The sequence below is a fragment of the Corvus brachyrhynchos genome, unplaced genomic scaffold (genome assembly GCF_000691975.1).
Source record: "Corvus brachyrhynchos isolate BGI_N302 unplaced genomic scaffold, ASM69197v1 scaffold103, whole genome shotgun sequence".
NCBI classification, from domain to species: domain Eukaryota; kingdom Metazoa; phylum Chordata; class Aves; order Passeriformes; family Corvidae; genus Corvus; species Corvus brachyrhynchos.
The window spans coordinates 4698519-4718788 of NW_008237436.1; the positions used below are offsets into that span (position 1 = coordinate 4698519).

Below are 20270 nucleotides of genomic sequence, written 5' to 3' on the forward strand. Positions count from 1 at the left end.
TCCGCCGACAGGTGTTCCACCCACAGCCGCATGCTCGCGGCGAGGCCGCGGGTGCTCCTTGCCATTGGTCAAGGGGGACTGCCGGAAAACGGGACAGTATGGAGGTTTCCGTAGTGTAGTGGTTATCACGTTCGCCTAACACGCGAAAGGTCCCCGGTTCGAAACCGGGCGGAAGCACTCTGTTTTTTCCCCTTCCCGTGTCACTGCGGACGTCGTTCCTGGTTCCTCTTTTGGAACGCGCCAGCGGCCGCCTGGGGGGCACATCCCGCCTTCCTCGGGAGTGGGAGAGGGCGAGCAGTCTCCTGGGCTGCGGCGGGGGAGTGAGGAAGCAGCAGGGGCAGGGCTGGGGCCTGTGCTGAAGCTCAGCGTCGTTCCCGTGCACGAGCCCCTCGGCAAACGCGTTTTTCCCCGGAAAGATCGCCAAGAGGAGGGGAAACGAGCATCAGCCGAAACGGTCTGAACATAATCAGAAAACCTGGGACAAAAACTACAACCACTTGCCTTGGGCATTACAGAAGCCCACTTAGATACTAACTTACATAAGAAGAGTAATATAGACCCAGGTCCGGGGAGAAGCGTCTCCTGAGGGTTTCTTCGGCCTCTTTCTGGAAATATATGCTGGAGACACCTGGCCCCTACTTCCTTACACTCCTTTCCCAGCATCTCCTCTCCTTTGTGAGCCCGAAGTCTCCACCGTGCTGTCCTGGGCTGTGCAGCTTCAGCATCTCCCTCGCAAACAACTACACCATGTTTGTGCACAGTGTAAAACTAAGCATGCCTCAAACTCATCAGCCTTGTTATCCCACTCACCTTCTCTTCTCTCTGGCTCTGTCTGCACACTGTCTTAGATCTTTACTTGGACTGGAAGTTCTTCCACTCCGAGGCTGAATCCTGGTGGACTTTAAATAAAGCACAGCATACACTTTCGAGCATAAGCTGCTCGAAAGGTAACGTGCCTTGCTCTGAGCATGAAGGGGCTCACATCAAGAGCAGCTGTTTAGCTTTGCAAAAGGAACACAGACAAGACACAATGGCTCTCCCTGATATATTGTCAGGAAGAGAATAATTATTTAAAGCAAAAACAGTGATAGAAGAATAAATGGCAATAGCCAGCCATTAAAAACATTAAGATCAAAATCAGATTTGTAATCAGCACCACAGTAGATTTCTAGAGCAGTGCTCTAGCAGGTATGCAGCTAGAAATCCATCCAGGCAACTTTGCAGATGTGTTGGTTTATTGTAGGCAGGATGCAAGAAGGCAGCCCTTTTTTTCACCCTTTACTCTAAGAGGTGTTTGAATATATCATCAAGTAGTAAGATCTGAATCACAGTGCTGTCTCTGCAGAGCTGATTCCAAACTCTGAGTGCCACAATTATGCCTTTCCCAAAGCACAAGACACAGACTAACAAGGCTCTGCAGAGGGATCTGGAAAGGCTGGACTGAAGGGCTGAGGCCAATTTTGTGAGGTGCAACAAGGCTGAGTGCTGGGTCCTGCTCTTGGGTCACAACAACCTCATGCAGTACTACAGACTGGGGGCAGTGTCTGGAAAGCTGCCCAGCAGAAAAGGACCTGGGAGTGCTGGTCAATGGCAGCTGAACGTGATCCAGCTGTGTGCAGGGGGCCAAGAAGGCCATTGGCATCCTGGCCTGTATCGGCAATAGGGTGGGCAGCAGGAGGGCAGTGATGGTCCCCTGTCTTTGGCACTGGTAAGGCCACACCTCAAATCCGGTGTTCAGTTCTGGGCCCCTCACTACAAGGACATGGAGGTGCTGGAGCGTGTCCAGAGAAGGGCAATGGAGCTGGGGAAAAGTCCAGAACACAAGTCTGATGAGCAGCAACTGAGGGAGCTGGGGTTGTTTAGCCTGGAGAAAAGGAGGCTCAGAGAGCTTATTGCTCTCTACAACTACTTGAAAAAATGGTGTAGCCAGGTGGGGGCAGGCCTTTTTACCTAGGTAGTAAGGAACAGGATGAGAGGAAATGGTCTCAAGTTCTACCATGGGAGATTAGATTGGGTGTTAGGAAAAAATCTCCTCTCTGAAAGGGTGGTTAGCTACTGGAAGAGACTGCCCAGGGAAGTGGTGGAGTCACCATCCCTGGAAGTGTTCAAAATACGTAGATGTGGTATTTGGGGATATGGTTTAGTGGTGAAGATGGCAGTGCTTGAAGCCATTAGATTTTGGGAAATTTATACTAGAACACTGATAAAACCTCCATAATCAGTGCCAGCTTCTGATCACTACCTGTACTTGCTATATGCCCACCTGGTGTACTTCCAATGACAGAAAACTACTACAATACTTTGTGCTCTCTTTATGGCAAATAATAAGCTGCATTTTAAAACTAGTCTTAATACAAAACATCCAGTAATGTTTCAAATTTCAACCAGTTTCTTTAGTCATGAGGTTTTTATTCAACCTCAGCTGAATTCCCACTTGCACAGGATCGGAGGCAGTAAAACATTTATGGAAACAAACAAATCCATACTGCATCATCTTTAGTTTTCTGTTTCAGAAAAAAAAGGCAGCCAGGAACATGCAGCACCAACAGATTTATTTTCATACCTACTTTACTCTCAAGTGCTATTTGTTTGCTCTTAGATTCTATATGTACCTGGATCCACACTGAATCCCACGCAGCTGCTGACCAAGGACTCCCAACTTCAGTTTGTGGAGGGAGTGCCAGTGGTGACCAGAGGTCCCTCCTTCTGTCTAGGTGTATCTGCACAGCAGGTGTGCCCCCACAACCTCCCTCCTCTGCTATGAACCCCACTATAAACCTCACCATCAGGACCTCCTCATCTTCTAGAGCAGGGTCTCTTCCTCCTGTTGCCTTGTGCATTCTGCATCACCAACCCTGGGCTTGCTGCTTTACTCACCCCCTGGGTCTGTGTTGTGTCCCAAGCTAGTGGTGAAGGAGCTCCCATGTCACAGCTGCAGGTCACTGCAACCCATTCATGGATAAGTCAAACTCTCATTGTGGTCAGCTTTTTTTTTTGTTTTAATTAGGGAATTCACAAACGGGCAAACATTTCACCAGCAGTATGCCAGCTCTTAACATTCAGAATCCATTCATTTGTTTTCTATTGTAACATTACCAATTACAGTATTTGAAACAAAAAACCAGCTCAAGTTCTTCACAAAAACTTACATTTCAAGAATGAAACTATTCACTGCCTGAAGTACCAGTTTGGTAACAATGTACCCAACTGCAGCAGAAATAAGTTGACACCGTGAGTTCAGGGCCAGCGATAGTTTTTCAAACACTTTTTAAACCTAGTTCAAACAATCCAAAACCATTAAAATCTGTAGCCATGCCTTGTAATAGCATTATGTTCAACTGCATGTACTGGAAAAATAAGACTGAGCATTTAACGTTTTGAACTTAGGATCTAAAACAATGAAAAAATGCAGAACAGCTCTAAAAATGCCTGGTATAAAGACTTGCTGATAAAATCCTTATTTCCAAGAACAAGAAAAATGTACAGCTAATCTAACTTGGCATATAATACCCTCAGCTTTGTGTCTATGCATTTAAAAAAGACTCCCATCTAGCAAAATGAAAGCTATACAAATCCTGAAACATCAAGGTGTGAATCCCTCTGCTTACTCACTGCTGTCTTGCCACATTTTTCCATTACTTTCTTCCTACTGACCTTGTCTCTCCTTGGCATCTTACATACGGATGGGGGTGCACTGCTTGAGTCATGAAAAACTCAAGTGACAACAGTAATAGGCATTAACTTACAGTTAAATTAATTCTTAGAAACCTTTCTTTCATTAAATTATTTTGCAGCTCATCTGCAAGGTACATCTGATAGTGATGCAAACTCCGGACTGAATCTTACTAATTCTACTTTAAAAAAATAACCTGGCTCAGAAGAATATTCTGCCAAGTTATATTCACAGTTGCCCAGGATGAAGACTCAGTACATGCTGTAACTTTAAATAGGACATTTTCTACCATGTCTCCATCATTTTTTTGGATCCAAGGGGTGTATACATCAACAGGAGCTTGTAGAATAGTAATTCTGTAAGGAGTTGAACAGCAACCTAACAGAATGCCAGCCTCAAGTTTATAATGTTACAAATGATCTTCTTATCAGAGGATGCAAAATTCCCTAATTACAGAAGGTACCTAAAAATTTTTTTTTAAATGTTGGACAAAATAACTTCAGGAGTTGAGTGATCCCATAAAATAAATCACTACTACATAAACAGTATTTCTTACACCATTACATCATCAAGATTACAGAACTTAATTATTTCTCAAACTCACTAGAGTATGGATGTTTTTCATATTAAAAGCAGCAAAATTAAGACTCATAGGAGCTTTTAATTAAGAATCATTATCGTATCTGACAGCTAAAATAACTGCTTCTCAGAAAAATAAAATTAATTAAACCCTGATTTGCTTGTTACAATAAAATGTTAAGAAAAAAAAAATACCTCAAATGTAAATTGTTCAAGTACAGCCAGTGTGCAATTAAACTAGTTATATAATATAATTTAGTAGTGCTTTGTTCAAAATATACATAATACTGAAAAAATACTTAAACCCAAGAAACTGAGTATTTATCAAGTTTCAAACAGAGTTTCATCAAAATGAGGTAAATCTATGTCACCTGCCATTGAGCTTGGTGCTGAAATGGAGAACAGGTCTTCGAGGATATCATCTCTTGTAGGACTTTCAAAAGGAAGTTTTTTCACACTGTGTTTGTTTATTGCATCAAGCTCCATATTAGTGTCCTTTACAGGACTGTAGTAATTGTGGTCCTCACTTGTCACTGCTGCCTGTGGCACACTGGTGTTCTCATCGGACACGGTCGCTGCCACGCAGCTGTCCACCATTTCCATGTACATACACTCATCTTCGCTCTTTGGAGTCTTCAAGGAAGCGACAGTTGAAGTAGGGGACAGTAATTCCGCCAGTATTTCATCAGTGTTATTATGGTCAGTGCACCCTGGCACAGGCTTTGCATTAAATTTAGATTCATTACCTGTGACATCAATCTGATACTGCAGCTCCCTTAAAAAGCTCTGCAATAACTCACTGTCATTTTGAGATTCAGTTTGCAATGGGGTGCTTATGTCTCCACTCACAGGTTTTTCCTCTTTCATCTGTTCCACTGCTAATCTATCCAGTGAAGCCAATTTCTTCTTTTTAGCATTAAGTTTTTTTAACAATTTTAGGCGAAGTTTTTTTGTTTTGTCACTCTCTGACTCTTCTGCCTTCCCAGAGTTATAGCCAGGTGAAGGGAACTGAGTCACTTTACCTGAGGTACCCAGCGTACTTCCCAACTTATTCCATGTTGGACCTGCAATAGCGGTATGATTTGCTGTTGGAAGACAAGTGCTTTGAGAAAATCCTTTGAAATTTGGTAAAGGATGAGTATTATTACTCTGAGGAGCTAGTAACTTCAGCGTCTCAACTGTTTTCTTTGTACTTCTGCTTTCAAATCCACCAAAGTTACTTGCGCCCTTAATTGGCAGCCGTACTTCACTTGTTTTTTGCACTGAGGGAGTTTTGCAACTTCTCTCATTCTTGAGAGCTGAGGCACTTGAAGGCATAAAAGAAGTATTCTTGTTCAATAATTTTTTTACCCAGCTTCCTACAAATCCTCCTTTTTTGTCTTTGTGTGAAGGCTGAACCGAATTATTGGCACCAGAAGGACTGCCAACTTGAGAATTAACTACAGTTTTGCTTGCATCTTTCAAATCAGGTGATTTTTGTATATTATTTTCTACTGCTAGCAACTTTTTGTTTAGCAGTAGTTCTGAATTCAATCCATGTTCTCTGTTAGCTAAATTAGTTCTGTCATTTGTTCGAGAAGGCGATGAGTCAGATGAATCAGGGTCATGTTTTTTGGGCACAGGAGGAGTAATATTTACTGGGTTCAACTCTTCTAGAGGTAAGCAAATACTGGAATTTTCATACAACATGGATTTATTGTGCATAGCTAGACTAGTTCCAGCAAACTCTCCTGGATATGGAGTGCTAAGTGAAAAAGCTGGTTCCTGCTGTTGTGGTGTGCCCCATCCATCAACAAGGTTATTTCCCACCATCTGTCCGTTCAGCAGCGATTTATCTTCCGAGTCAATTAGAACTTCTTCAAGCATCAGTGTAATAAGATCATCATCTCCCAGATTTTCTAAACCATGATGAACAATACTTTCATCCTCAGCTACTCGCTGCTGTTTCTTCTCCAGAGTCCTCACAGAATCCTCTTTGCGGTGTTCTGCAGGTGTTTTGCCTACAGTGTTATCAAAACCACAGTGCAACACTGTGGAATTTGACTGCACATTATTAAGAGGAAAATCTTCACTATTTTTACTTTGGAACTGTGAATTCAGTTTTTCTGGCACATGGGATGCTTTCTTTTCCCAGATAACAATATGAATCTCTGAAGGAGGAACTTCAAATCTTTTATGTCTCTTGCAATATGGACCCTTTAAATCATCACATTCAAGCCAAGTTCCTGAAAAATAGCAATCAGTGCAGAGACTCAGAGACTTTTAAAATTTAAGTCACTATCCTCACACTTGTCAAGTATTTTTATTAACCCATTCCCCTGACAAGCAGAAGATGGAGGGTTTTTTCCTCCAGAGAAAACTGGGAGACTTCCACTGTAAAAAGATCAAACACAAGAAGAACTTGCAGCAATATTATTACAGGTCAGAGTAGGTCAACCATAAAACAAAGCTAGCTGAGGGTTTTATCGGCTGACACATCTTGTCTGAAAATACCCTCACAGGTCTGAGGTAAGAACCACCTCTCAAGTTTCTCTGTAGACGTTTTCATTGCCTGGGTGGGAAGCACAGTAGCCAAAAAGAAACTGCTCATTTTAATACTCTTGTCTCATCACCTTCAAACTGTTCACAGATCATGAAAGAATATTTTACAGCTTTAAGAATTTGAAAACAGTATATATATGACACATAGGAGGTTCTTAGCTAGGCATTTCCCAGCTGCTTCCTCTTCCCATTTCTTTTTCGTCTCTGGCAGTGTGACTTAGACAATTTTCATACTGTCACAACACTTCATAAAACTGCACTCCATTCTCTCCACAGAGGCATGAATATCAAAATATCACCTTTTCACCTTCTCTGATTATGGATCTTTCAAATGGTACAAGCACCTTACTATTAGTAATGTTTCTAACATGGATTTGTTCCTCCCACCCCTGAGGTGCCATAAAGTTCAGAAACAAAAAATAACTTCATTAATTGCTCATAGTACCATAGGTTACCTCGCTTCCAGCCAAGAATGGATGAATCACTGGTTTAAAAATAAACACTATTTGCTCCACAGTCATAGTCAGACTGCTTTTTTAACTTTTACGAAGTTATGAAGGGAAAAACTCTATAGCTAAATTACTTTTTCCAGTGAATCCACTGCAGGACAGCACACTGCTGAACAAATCAGTTAAACCAAGCCAAAACCTTCACCATGAGAAACAAGTTCCCCCAATTATTCACAACATTTTAATATGAAGTTTAGAATGCAGACAAAAGAAATCTTTGTTATTATATATCAACGGTTGAGACTATTGCAGTAACCCATAAAACAGTATTTCATGTAGACTCATGAAATATTATGGTAGATAAGAACCATAAACTTTATCTTATCTCTCTCTTTTATGAGGAAAGGCTGAGAGAGCTGGGCCTGTTCAGCCTTGAGAAAAGGCAACTGAGAGGGGACCTCATCAGTGTCTGCAAGCATCTGACGGGAGGTGTCAGAGGACGGACCAGGCTCTTTTTGGTGGTGCTGAGCAATAGGACAAGAGGCAATGGGCAGAAACTGATGCACAGGAAGTTGCACCTGAACATGAACAAGAACTTCTTTACTGTGCAGTGACTGTGTACTGGAACAGGCTGCCCAGAGAGGCTGCAGAATTTCCCTCACGCGAAATATTCTGGATGCCATCCTGTGCCATGTGCTCTGGGATGGCCCTGCTTGAGCAGGCAAGTTGGACCAGATGACCCCCTGTGGTCCCTTCCAACCTGACCCGTTCTGTGATTCTTACCATCAGGATTCAAAGACCAGCTTATGAAGTGCTTCTTATCTGTTTGGTATTGAACAATAGATGTTATTTGGTAGGTGTCCTCCTCAAACTGAAACGAGTATTTCTCCAGGTTGTTATGTGGCAAGCCTTCCACAAAATGGAACATTAATATTGAGGGTACTCTGACAAAGAAACAGAAAAGAACCAGTTTATTACAATAACACAGTGGCAAAAGTTCCTAATGAAAAAGTAAGGCATCTCTAAGAGTATGTGGTTCTGCCCTTACTATTCTACTTTCTCAGAGGACTCTTCAAATTGCACAGTAAGTGCAAAGGGAAAAGAATATCCCAACTGGACATTCCATTTCATTATAGATAGGGGGGAAAAAAAAGACCACCAAGTAAGGGATTCGGGGAGTGGGGAAAAGTTGAAAAAAACCACCCCTGTGCCATAAACACAGTAGCAAGGGACATCGTTCCCAAGTCAGATAAGTAAACAGATGATCAAACAACTTTCATCCACAGCAGGGGCTGTGAAAAGGCTGACACTGGATATCAGCTGTCTGTATTTACTACTTGATAGTTAAGTATTTATGACCTAATTCAAACACATGTGCTGGTCAGCATGTTAAACACTGCTCTGTTTCATGTTTAGTAAACACTATTTGCCATTTCAGCTTTTAAGAATGATCTGAAATGTTTAATAATGAGTATTGATCAGAGTTTAAGGTTTAGAATCTCTGCAAACAGAGTAATAGTTTGTTTTCAAAAGTCATAGGTTCAATAAATGAAGTCTCAGAACTTTATGTATGTTACTTTTGAGTTCACATAATCGAACTTACTTTTCCAAGATCATCTGCTGTCTTTGAGATGTATCACCACAGTTATTACATGGTCCAATATGAATAGCGTTAAGTGGATGCCAATCAGCAATTATATTTGTGAATGTTGTCAGTGTTTTCTTCAATCTGGACACACACACACACACACACAAAAGGAGTAAGCTGAGGTGGTGATCAGAAAACAATAAATATACATACTTTACCAGGAGAATAAAAGTTATAAAAACATTATGGCAAACCCCAAATTCTATTCATGTTCATGCCATTTGTGTGGAATTCACTGTGACAGCATCACATCCAAGTTAGCCCTGAATTCAGTTCTGCCAAACAGTATCAGTCACAATTTGTTCTCAGCAGCCCTGCGGCCTTCAGTTTCACATTATTTGCTTTTTCTCCCTCTTAATGTTATCTCTGTTTCCTTTCCAACATACAACAGAGTTTGTACCAGGATCTGCATAATTTACTAGCTAATACAGAATCTCGAGGAGAAAGCAGCAACAAATTACCTGGGAATCCATGTTATACAAGGCTTTGTTTTTAAAAACCAGTACACTCATAGCAGAAATTACAGAGAAGTTACATTGTATGAAAATACAATGTATGGGATATTAAAGTGAAGTAACATAGTTTATTCATTCATTAGCCACAGAAAGGACTTCCTCTATATTCAACTGAAACTACATTTTTCAACTATCAAAAAAGCACAGAAGGTAACAAAGGCTTTTCAAGACATCCTATTAACCAGGGCTACATATTAACTTTCAAGAGTAACAGATAGCATTAATCTCATTTCACTTGGGGATCTAGAATTTTATTATATAAACCTAAGATAGTGGAAAGAAACAGATGTTTTTCAAATAAAATTAGCTGTCTTCTGAAGGTGTCTCTCTTTTCCTTCTGACTAAAAGGAGCCTAAATTACTAGCTTGTACCTGCAGCTACACAGAACTCAATTCTCAAGAAATTACTCCCCTGTAATACTATTTTAAAATAGATAAACTATGTTAGAGAATCTCTGATTCTTTGTAACCCAAATGAATATTCCAGGTATTCCTCAACAGCAGAAGTGTACTAGGCATATATTCTTTAGAACCACAACAATTTGTATATTCTCAGCAAAATATCAGAGTGAGTGTGGCCAGAGACACACACTATTACTTATTGTTTCTTTCTTAATTCACTGAGTGAATAATAACGTGGTTTCTTAAGACATGGAATAGCAGTAAACTATTTGCAACTGAAAAAGCAGATCACGTAAAACTTCAACAACAAGCCTAAACTGTATAAACCCTGGAAATCTGAAGAAAACCAACTATCATATACAGACTTTAAAAGGTAAGGTGGAACAGCTATATAGAAGCTACTTATATAAAAATCTCACCGGTCCTGGTATTTGTGGCCACAACATACACATTCAAACTTCCATGAAAATGAATGCAAGAATAGTTTCTCAGCTGGTTGATCCAGTTGTAAGAGTAGCGGAAGTGCAAACACTGGATTCTCCATATTACCTTCAAAGATGGGGCAAAAAAAAAAGGTCATTAAATATTAGAAATCACCTTTCAGTAACTCAAAAAGGAAGAAGACAAGCTTATTACTATGATTTAAATTTCAGTTATTATTTCAAGGCTCTATTTCTAATTCTCACACCAAAGGAACTGATCCATGTTATTAGGTTGTTATCAGTGACAATTTCATGACTATAGCAAAATTACAAAGACTACCTGCTCTCTAAAAAGTCAAAATGGGCAAAGGACAAACCAGCCAATCATACTGTAAAGTATGTGCAAGTCACCAAAAGAAACAAATGTATTTCCAAACTTTCTTGTATGCATACATATACACATACTTTTATGTATGACATAAAAGGCTTTACATCTAGGGTCTCCTGACAGTAATTACTGAGATGCTGCACTAATTACTTACCCAATTCACACCTAAGCTGAGGCTGAAGTTGTGTAAACATTACGTTTCTGATTTCATTGAGAAGAGATTCTGCTTTCGGAAGAACATCTAAAGAAAAAAATATGTCTTCATGTAGTCATGTGTAACAGCCCCCACACCCTTTCACACACATGTACCCCTAGCATGCACTCCCTCTCTGCAAACCAGTGCTTTTCATATTGACCCATACTTGCCTAAGACTTGTTGCTAGAACAGCCAATTCTTGGTATTAATTGATTTGAAAATTAGAGAAGAATTTACACAAGTTACTCACATTTTTACTGCAGTCTGCTAACTAAAATCTACTTGATATGACTGAAATTACAACTAAGAGCATGCACCAACAGCTACATAGTAACAATTTTTAAGTATAGTGAGACCACACATTAGAAATCCTGCAGATTCAGAGATTAAAAGAAAACTTTAAAACCTAAACACTAAGATCAAAAGCACAAAAATTCGCTTACATGCTTTCTAATGCTATACAATTCAAATAATAAAATATTTAAAAGTATTGTTTCAGATTAAATACCAATTTCCTAAGTGAGCCTTTAAAATAGTAATTTTAAATTGAAAAACATTTTTTACTTTATATATTAGTATGTATTTTCATTCTGCATGTTGTTTCAACACAAGCACATTCTTTAAGTACAAGCAAGAACATAATTTCTAGTACACAATCATGATCATAACCTGCAGAAGTTAAAGGAAATATTTAGACTAGCTGTTGAAACCGTTTATAACATATAAACTCTGTGTACAGAAAAAAAAGAAGCTTCTTGCAGGTAAATTGCTTTTGTTTTTAAAAACAGCTGTATGCAAAAAACACTGTAAAATCACACAGAGGAGCAGAATAAATTCTACACCTATTCTCCACAACAACACTCTTCATCCAGTTCCCTTTCTACTGTTACCCAAATAAACCGATTTGTTTTGCAGCAATTGAAATGGAAAGGTTTAAGTTCTTTCAAACAACACTGTATACCAACACTTAACATTCCTATTTAAGGGTTACTGCTCATCAGAGCTCTTTTGCAAACACTGCCCAGCAGAGAAAAACACCTCAGACAGCTTCCGGCAGAGAGCTTCCCAGTAACAGCTGAACACCTAAACTCAAGCAGCCTGACTTTCTGGCAAGCACAGTACATGAACTAGTTCAGAATATTTTGGAGTTTTCTCCCCACTTTATAACATGGACTAAACCACTTTTGATACACATTATTTTTCCCAGGAAAGATAGGACATTCTTCAAGTTACCTGTTCTGTGACTGTGGTCTATATTCAAACACATAGAGTCCAACAGAATGTCCATTGAAATTCATGAGAGGTACTGGCTAACCAGAAAGCTTTATTACTTCTGTAACAGATGATGTCACAGAAGTTTAGACTTATGACACCAATGGTCCAGTTCAAGAGAAATAAAAACCCCATGATCTTAGTTTAAGAGTCTTAAACAGAATCCACAGAACAGAAAATGACTAAAGGCCACACCAGTAGAATACAGTGACATGTCCTCCTCTGAGTGCAGCTGTGCAGCCTCGAAGATTTCCCCCAGCTGCCCATCACAGCCCTGAGCTTGGAGGCTACAGTCCTCCAACCTGTTAAGCTGAGCTGACCTGTTAATCCCCTGTTAAGGGCTACTGAGTACTCACTAACCCTTTCCAGACCATATGATCCAGGTTAATGTGTTTGACTACTTCTGACTAAAACAGGTTAGGAAGTGCTGTCATCTACAGCAGCTTCCAAACCTCAGGGGAAGCATTCCTTCAATGAGCACAGCTGGAGCCAGAAAAGAATGTATGTTCCCAGTGATGCCTTAAGAGGCCTCCCAGAAACAGAGACTAGACAGGAGCAAGGGAATAAAGTAGGTATTTATTTGAAAGGCCTTCAAAGGCACCCCCTGTTAAGCTATTCTTAAAATGGACCCCAAGATGGACCTCAGGTCACGAGTTCTTCACTGTGTTATAGGTTTGGTTCATTTGCATAGCAGGGTTAATTCTCCAATTAAAGCTTCAGTTTTCCCTGCAGCTTACCCCCCCATAGCAGCTCTTTGGTTTATACTTTTGAGCCTAGGACAGTCTTGGTGTCCTTGGAAAGCAGGGCCGGAGAGGCTTTGTTATGTCTGCCTAGCATGAGAGAGCAGAAATTAACAGGCTACAAGAAACTTCAGAGTCACACACCAAGCAGTACAGAATTTGAAAAATGTAAAAGTTAAAACCGAAGGCATCACCAGCTTTACTATTTTTGATGTGACAAGGCAACTCCCATTTACACAAGGATATAAAACACAACAGAAATTATTCTGAAGATTAAGATTAGAACAGTATCCCAAAATGTTAGGCAACACAGGGGAAGGAAACAAAGCAAGGGTGAACTAAATAAATAATTCATAAAATCTTTATGTTGGTTGTGACCAAAAAAATTCAAGAGATGCTTGGTGTTCAAAGACAGCATGTTTGCCCCAAGAAAAACAATTTTGGATGTTACCAGGATTTTGCTAGATAAAGCACACTATTCTGCTAATTCATGGTAATAGTTGTATCTTTTGTGATCTTGAGATACAATGGAGGCATTTATAAGCGTGCTGTACTAAATTCCACGTATTTGTAGCAGATCAGTCTGACTATGAGAAAACAGCAGCTATGTTTACTCACCTCTCACTTTGCTCCTTTTACAGGTATTCAGAAGAACAGATGCTTCATTATATTTTGTTAAGAGTTTCTGGAGTAAACATTTTCCATTGTTATATTCTTCTGCTAGAGCAAATTTTAATGTTTCTAAGTGTACCAGTGCTGACAAAATACAATCTAACCAACAAAGATTATGTATGTTTCTCCACTGAAGACACAAATCTCTGTCATTAGTGGAACCTTTATCCTCTTCAAGTGAAATTTCAGATGCTGTTGATAAAAGTTCAGAATTTGGCAACAGTTGTGTTTTGGGACTAGAAGTCTTTGGTGGACTTTCTTGGTAGTTGTTGGTCTTGGTGGCTGTTTCGAAATCCACCTTCGGCATGCAGGACCCCACATGGTTGCCAGGGTTTTGCTGGTCATTTTGTAATACATCATGTAGGCTTGCCTTGGGAATACACAAACTATTCTGGTAGCATTTCACAACAGAGTCTGCATTAATGGTGGGCTCAACACCGAGCACACTGTTAGCTCTTGCTTTTTTTGGATCTGCTTTGACAGCAGAAAAGTCACTGGTTTCACCCAATTTCCTTTTCTTATGAGTAGATGGAACTTGATGATTTTCTGAACCAGTAGATGTAATTATGCTGTTTAATGGTTTATAACCAAGTGGGTAGATACACTAAAGGAAAGAAAGAAGGTTACAGTGAAATCTTCAAAGAAATTTCAGGTGAACAAGAACTAAAGAAAGTACAAAACATACTTTCAAAATGGAACATTGAATCATAGTATCATAAAATAGCTTGGTTTGAAAAGGACCTTACAGACCAGCCATGGGCAGGGACACCTTCCAGTAGACCAGGATGCTTAGACCCCCATCCAACCTGGCCTTAGGGACTTCTGTAAACTGATATTTTAATTAAATCAATACATATATTCAACATGTGTATGACAGGAGGAAGGGTGTTACAAGACACTACTGTCTTAGAACCAACTGTGAAATAAATATATCAGTAGTGATAATTCAACACTACTTTTCCAGTAAGCTCTTCCAACCTCTGCAAACAACGTAGTTGTGCTAAGGAGAGTCCTCTTGCTTTATTCTGCTAAATCCATTCCTTTAGGATACAGATTGGACATTATTATCTCATGCCTAGGAGACTACTGGTGCCCAAACTTGCAGGGTATCTTTCAGGCTAGCTCAATGACCAGGTGGCAACCAGAATATAGACAAATCTCCATTTACCAGTCTCCAGAACTATACTATAATTAGTTAAAAGCAGGAAAGAATGGGAAAAGCAACTCTGAGACCCATATCTAGTCTAGTTTCTACTAATTTAAGGACACCAGTCTGTTTGGGATTGCTATACCCTCCCCACATACATGGAGCAGTGAAGGGAGAGGCAGCAAAATGACAACTCAAATATTAAGCAGCACAGAAATCCAGTTAGGGTTAAAATTGGTGGGGGGGGAAGGAAGGCAAGACATTGTAATTACAATTATAAATCTATTTGCATTACCCAGACTTAAAGAAGGAAAAATGGGAGACTCACATCTGCTAGAGTCATGCACTGGTTACATGGATCATCAAATATTCACCTTCTACTCTGACTTGTACAAAAATTTATTTAGTACCACTTGTGGTCCCTTGTTACATAAGAAGAACTCTCCTTTATTTCACTTTAATTTACTCTCTTTAATCCTTTAGGGTAGCTACCTGTGCTTAAACACTGCATACACACAGGTTAGTTCTGTTTTTCCCTATATGCAAGCAAATACCCTGCAGCATACACTCAGAGGGGTCCTATTTAAACAGTCTGCTTACCACCAACAAAATCATGGACTTAGAGAGGTGTAATTCCTGAAGGTAAAGGCCTCTGCAGGGCCAAGTAAAACTCTTTATTAGTGTAATACCTGAGGATTTTCACAAAGAAAAATGGACTCCTGAAAATTAAGGCGGTAAGTCCGTAAACCTTGGATCTGACCCTTCTCTTTGCAGACTGGACAATACTCATGTGCAGGTGTTTCCACAGGATTACAGTTCTAAAATAAAAACAAACCAAGAAAGATAAAGCAACATAAATTTATGTATTTCATACATTATCCCAAGGTAAGACATACTTATCAAGATACACAATCATTGTTCAACTTCTAGATATAATACAATATAAAAAAGCAAACTACATCGGTTTCTTTTTTATTATTTTTAATATATTTGTATGGTAGCATGTTTTAAATAAATTTATGTTTTTATTTAAATATTCAAATAAGGTGTCTTTAACAACACAATTATGCACATTTTATTCTACTTGAACTGAACCATAGGACCCTTATTGCCAGGGAACACAAGCTCAGATCTTTGAAAGACACATCAATTTTCATAGGAATGCAAACAGTTGTAAAAATAGTGCCAATAAAAACACATAGGCACGTATTTACTTAAAATAATCTTTCGCCATTTTTATAGATTTCCGTGGAAAATAATTTTGGGGTTTTTTTTTTTGTTAAATTAAGACCAATTAGAAATCTCTCAAAACAGAGAAAAATATGAACTTTGCACATATGTAAAACAAGTTTCAACTGACTTTTCCCAAATACCCCACCATGTGGAGTGTCGATTTCCCTATACCAGTCCCTTCTCCAATCACTTGCAAACCATTTGTAGTCTTCTGGGTATCCATCATTCTGAGCCACTGGCTAACTTATGTCACTTGTAACAATGTCATGATCACTAAGGGTTTTTCAAAGACTCCTGAAAAATAAGAAGTGAATAAAACAATTAAAGAAAAATTAGATTGAAGTTTGGGAAAAAAAAATACGAACAACAATGCAGATTGCATAATTTGTGGAAATTAATTCAGAAGAGTAATTCCTAAACTGAAAGCACTTTTTTTTGTTCTAGTGCAGACTATTAATTCAAAACTTTGAATTAAGAACTACAGGGACCAAATCCTGCTCCTGTTGACTTGAAACCAACTAAAATAAATATATATCTCTTCAGGATGCATGAGGACATTAAGTTGAATTGCAAAGTCATCCATGTAGTATCTTTCCTTCAGCCATAGCTGTTGCCTTTTCATACTTCAATGGAAAACATTCTCTCCCACACCATGATGTCCTTTCAATCCTTTTATACAGTACAGAAACAAGTCCTCACAAAAAAAAAAAAATTCTCCAGGCATTCTTGAGACCAGTATAAATACTAGTTCAACCTAAACCTACTTATAATATTTGGCAATGAGAAACCCTACAGAACTGCATGGAATGCTAAAAACCAACAGAGCATGAATTTAAAAAGCACAGTAGAAAAACACAACCACTCATTTCAAATCAGACCTCAATGGCAACTTAAGAGTAGGTCAAAATGAGATGATGTCCTAATGACACTTTCAATGTGTCCAGCAGCACTTTTCAGAATTATCAGGCTGCAAGCATGTAAATAGAGTATTCCCTGGCTTATGAAACTAATGTTTGTAATAGAAGGCAAGAACATAAAAATATCAATCCATGTGTCTTAGAGCACATTAGGCTTTCAAAGTAATGTGGTAGGGTGCACAAGGAACAGCACGGTCCAGGGCTCACACAAGGTGAAAATTAATGAATTAGCTCAAGGTATAAAAGCTTGTGTGAGTATAAAGGAAAGACAAGCACCCTGACTTTTCACATAGTGGCAACAGCACTACCACACTGCCACTCAACTCTGTTATCATGTATTTAGTCTAGCCAGGAAGTTGACTTGTTTTATACAAGTTGTACAGATAACAACCTTTATCATAGGATGTATCATACTAAAATACATAACTTTACTTTTCAAGGGACTTTTAGTCAATTCCTTGGTCTAATGCAGTCTCAGCTCTCCAGAGTAAATAAAAAACAGATCACATGACAGAAACTCCTGAGAAATTTCTCACCGCAAAAATTCAACACACACTCAAAAGGTTAATAACACTAAGAACCTGCAGGTTGTTCCTTTTTAAGCATGCCTTGGTTTTAGAAAACATACTTATTTCTTTGCAAGGCCCTGTTAACCCTGTCAGGTCTCTCAAAAGGAAAGTAAGTTGGTTTTTTCCGGTTATGTTCAGTTTGTTACTTCTGCGCTGTTCTTTTTAAAGCTTAAATCTTGAGATGTATAAGACGTTCTAAGATGCACAATACCTCCCCCAGCTATAATCACCCAGCCAATAGTACCACAGTACTGGAATAATGACTTTTGTTGCTCTTACAAAGATGATAACGTTTTTTAAAAATTATTTATCCTTTTAGTTCAAAAAGAAACACAACAAGCAAATAAAATGGGTCTGCCAGTACTAGATATACAGAGTGGTACGAAGAGGTCTGCTTGTACTCTTCAAAGTTTCTAATATTACAGGAAGTTATTGGTGATATCTGCACAATGTACAAAAATTGGGCATCAGATCAACATTGCCAAGAAAAGCAGCAAAGCAAAAGACTGCTGCATCAAGCACTGCAACATCTCATTGCAGCCACATGCAACAACTGCATTACAGATGGGAAAGTACACAGGAATGCACGTTCAAACTTACTGGGTCATGTTCTAAACAATTAATGCTACTTTCCATCTTTAAGTCTGAATATGGAAAAATGTAATGCAAAAATATGCTATGGATGTGACTTAATTACCCTCATGCTGTAGCTACGCTTCCTTGAGTAGATGAGTTGATCTAACAACTTGCTGCTGCAGAATAGGGGCATCTTTTTTCTATTTCCCTCCCCTCCACGATCCCTGACAGCTCACACCCTCATCAGACTTTCCATGAGCTAAATGAACTCACAAAACAGCAGAAAACTTAGTAAAGCACAAGTTTTTCTGCTATTCCAGGGAGTTAAATTGGCCTTCAATGACCTAGGAGGGCAGAAGACAGAAAATAAGGAAAAGATGAAGGATTGGAAACATATGGACTTGAACTGTTAAATGGCTAACAAACTGGCTGGATGGCCACATCCAAAGAGCCACAGCTCAATGTAGCAAGCACAAACCAGTAACGAGTGGTGTCCCTCAAGGGCCCATATTGGGGCCAATACTATCTTCAGCCATGAGACACAGACTGTGGGATCCGGATTCTGCCCCTCCACTCTGCTTTGCTGAGATCCCATGTGAAGTGCTGGGAACTGTGTAATGATGTGGACCTGCTGGAACAAGTCCAGAGGTGGGCCTCTGACAAAGACATCACAGGACTGGAGCGCCTCTCCTATGAAGAAAGGCTGTGAGAGTTGAGATTGTTCAGCCCAGAGAAGAGAAGGCTCTGGGGAGACCTTACTGCAGCCTTTCACTACTTAAAAAAGGCTTATAAGAAAGAGATAGAGAGCTTTTACCAGGATCTGTAAAGTACAATGTGCAGTTGTTCTAAATTAAAAAAGGCAGATTTAGATTGGATGAAAGGAAAAAATTCTTTACAATCAGGATAGTGAGACACTGGGAGAGGTTGCTCAAGGAAGCTGTGGATGTATCATCACTGGAAATGTTCAAGGTCAGGTTGGACAGACCTTAGAAGAACCTGGTCTAGTGGAAGGTGTCCCTGCCCACAGCAGGGGGGTTGAACTAAATGATCTTTAAAGGTTCCTTCCAGCCCAAACCATTACACAATTCTATGGTAAAAGGGACCTGGGCTTTTGAGGATAGCTGTACCTTGTGAAACAGTACTTTATGAATTAGAATGAGTTACAAACTGCAAAAAGAAGGCAACAACACTGATTACACTACAGTGAAGAGAACACCTCCTTGTTTAAAGGCTAAAATGAGGCTTTAAAATGACCTTTCTGTAAATCACCTTGCAAGTCTTGTTTCCTTCATCAAGGGCATATTGAAACGATTAAAAGAAACAAAAGTGAGGGGAAAAAAGTCTTGTTAGTTAGATTTGCATTCTTTACACAAAAAGAAATCAGAGTATTAAATTTTTTTCTTTATCTGAGGTCATAACAACAAATATCTAAATCACAGTCCCTCCCTCAAAAACTGGCAGTTTTGGCCACAAAATGTATTTTTTTATATGCAACAGTAACATCGTTCCTGTCAGAAAGCAACTCTCTCTCTACAGCACAGCCTGTAAGTACTGGGCAGAACTGCAAACCTCCATGGTGTGGGAGCAAACACAAATTCCTTTCCTGAAAATAGCCTAACATAGACTAAGCAAATAAAGCTGATGACATTGCAAAACAAACCAGCATGCAACATCATTACTCCACTGTTCTAAGAACTTCTTCTACAGTAAGACTTCTCTGAGACCTCTACATAAACGCTTTTATGGGTGTATGACAAGGGATGGGAACTACGTCTTGCTGACAAATCATTCAGTCCTTCTGACACAAAAACGCGAGTGTGGGAAAAACCCAGCCTAAACTAGTGCAGTTTATTATAGCTGCAGCTAAGAGATGCAAGATTTCAGGAAGGCAGGCGATCTGTGTCCCAAGGCAACATAAGTGAGAGGCACGGGGGGTGGATGTCACCTAACCAGCGGTCAGGGCAGGGCCGGCCCAGTGCGGGGCTGCTGCCCGCCCTCCCTCCCTCCCGCACCGAAACGTGCTCGGCTTTTTCAGATAAACATATGGTTAAACTGCCTCCTGAGTTCTTATTCCACATCCAGAGTGATCCACATGCTACCGAAAGACTGCAGAACGAAAAAGCGTTCACAGAGTAATCGCTGAACACGAGAAAACCGTGCCACGGGCGGATGTGTGGAGACACACGCGGTACCTCCCCGGGCACATGCATCCCTGACGAGCGAGGCACGGAGAGCCCGCACCCTTCACCGCACTGCTACTGACATGAAATACTCAGTCGGCATTTCGGGACCCGCGAGACCCCCCCGCTCTCCGCCCCGGCCGCACCGAAGG

General features: G+C 39.9%; 1 protein-coding gene and 1 non-coding gene across 3 annotated transcripts; one reads left to right on the plus strand and one right to left on the minus strand.

Moving 5' to 3' along the window:
* Positions 1-104: 104 nt before the first annotated feature.
* Positions 105-177, plus strand: TRNAV-AAC. Its single transcript has one exon. It is a non-coding gene; the product is annotated as a tRNA-Val (tRNA).
* A 2798-nt stretch (positions 178-2975) lies between these two features.
* Positions 2976-20264, minus strand: USPL1 (ubiquitin specific peptidase like 1). 2 transcript variants are annotated; one of them, XM_008631449.2, is made up of 8 exons: positions 16004-20264; positions 15333-15461; positions 13443-14100; positions 10771-10857; positions 10226-10355; positions 8846-8971; positions 8026-8186; positions 2976-6477 (listed from the first exon to the last, which is right to left on the minus strand). In XM_008631449.2, the coding sequence occupies exons 1-8, from the start codon at positions 16100-16102 to the stop codon at positions 4577-4579; spliced, it is 3291 nt and encodes a 1096-aa protein (XP_008629671.1). In that variant the 5' UTR covers positions 16103-20264; the 3' UTR covers positions 2976-4576. The 2 variants fall into 2 exon arrangements, with proteins under 2 accessions (XP_008629671.1, XP_017586850.1); XM_017731361.1 differs by having other exon boundaries at positions 16075-16144.
* Between the last annotated feature and the right edge of the window lie 6 nt (positions 20265-20270).

Excerpts from the sequence above, each read along its gene's own strand:
- USPL1 (XM_008631449.2), bottom strand. The coding sequence starts at position 16,102 with ATGATGGATACCCAGAAGACTACAAATGGTTTGCAAGTGATTGGAGAA. Across the intron at positions 15,462-16,003 it reads TGGTGGGGTATTTGGGAAAA|AACTGTAATCCTGTGGAAAC; the intron begins GTCAGTTGAAAC and ends TTTTTATTTTAG. Across the intron at positions 10,356-10,770 it reads TCAGCTTAGGTGTGAATTGG|GTAATATGGAGAATCCAGTG; the intron begins GTAAGTAATTAG and ends CCATCTTTGAAG.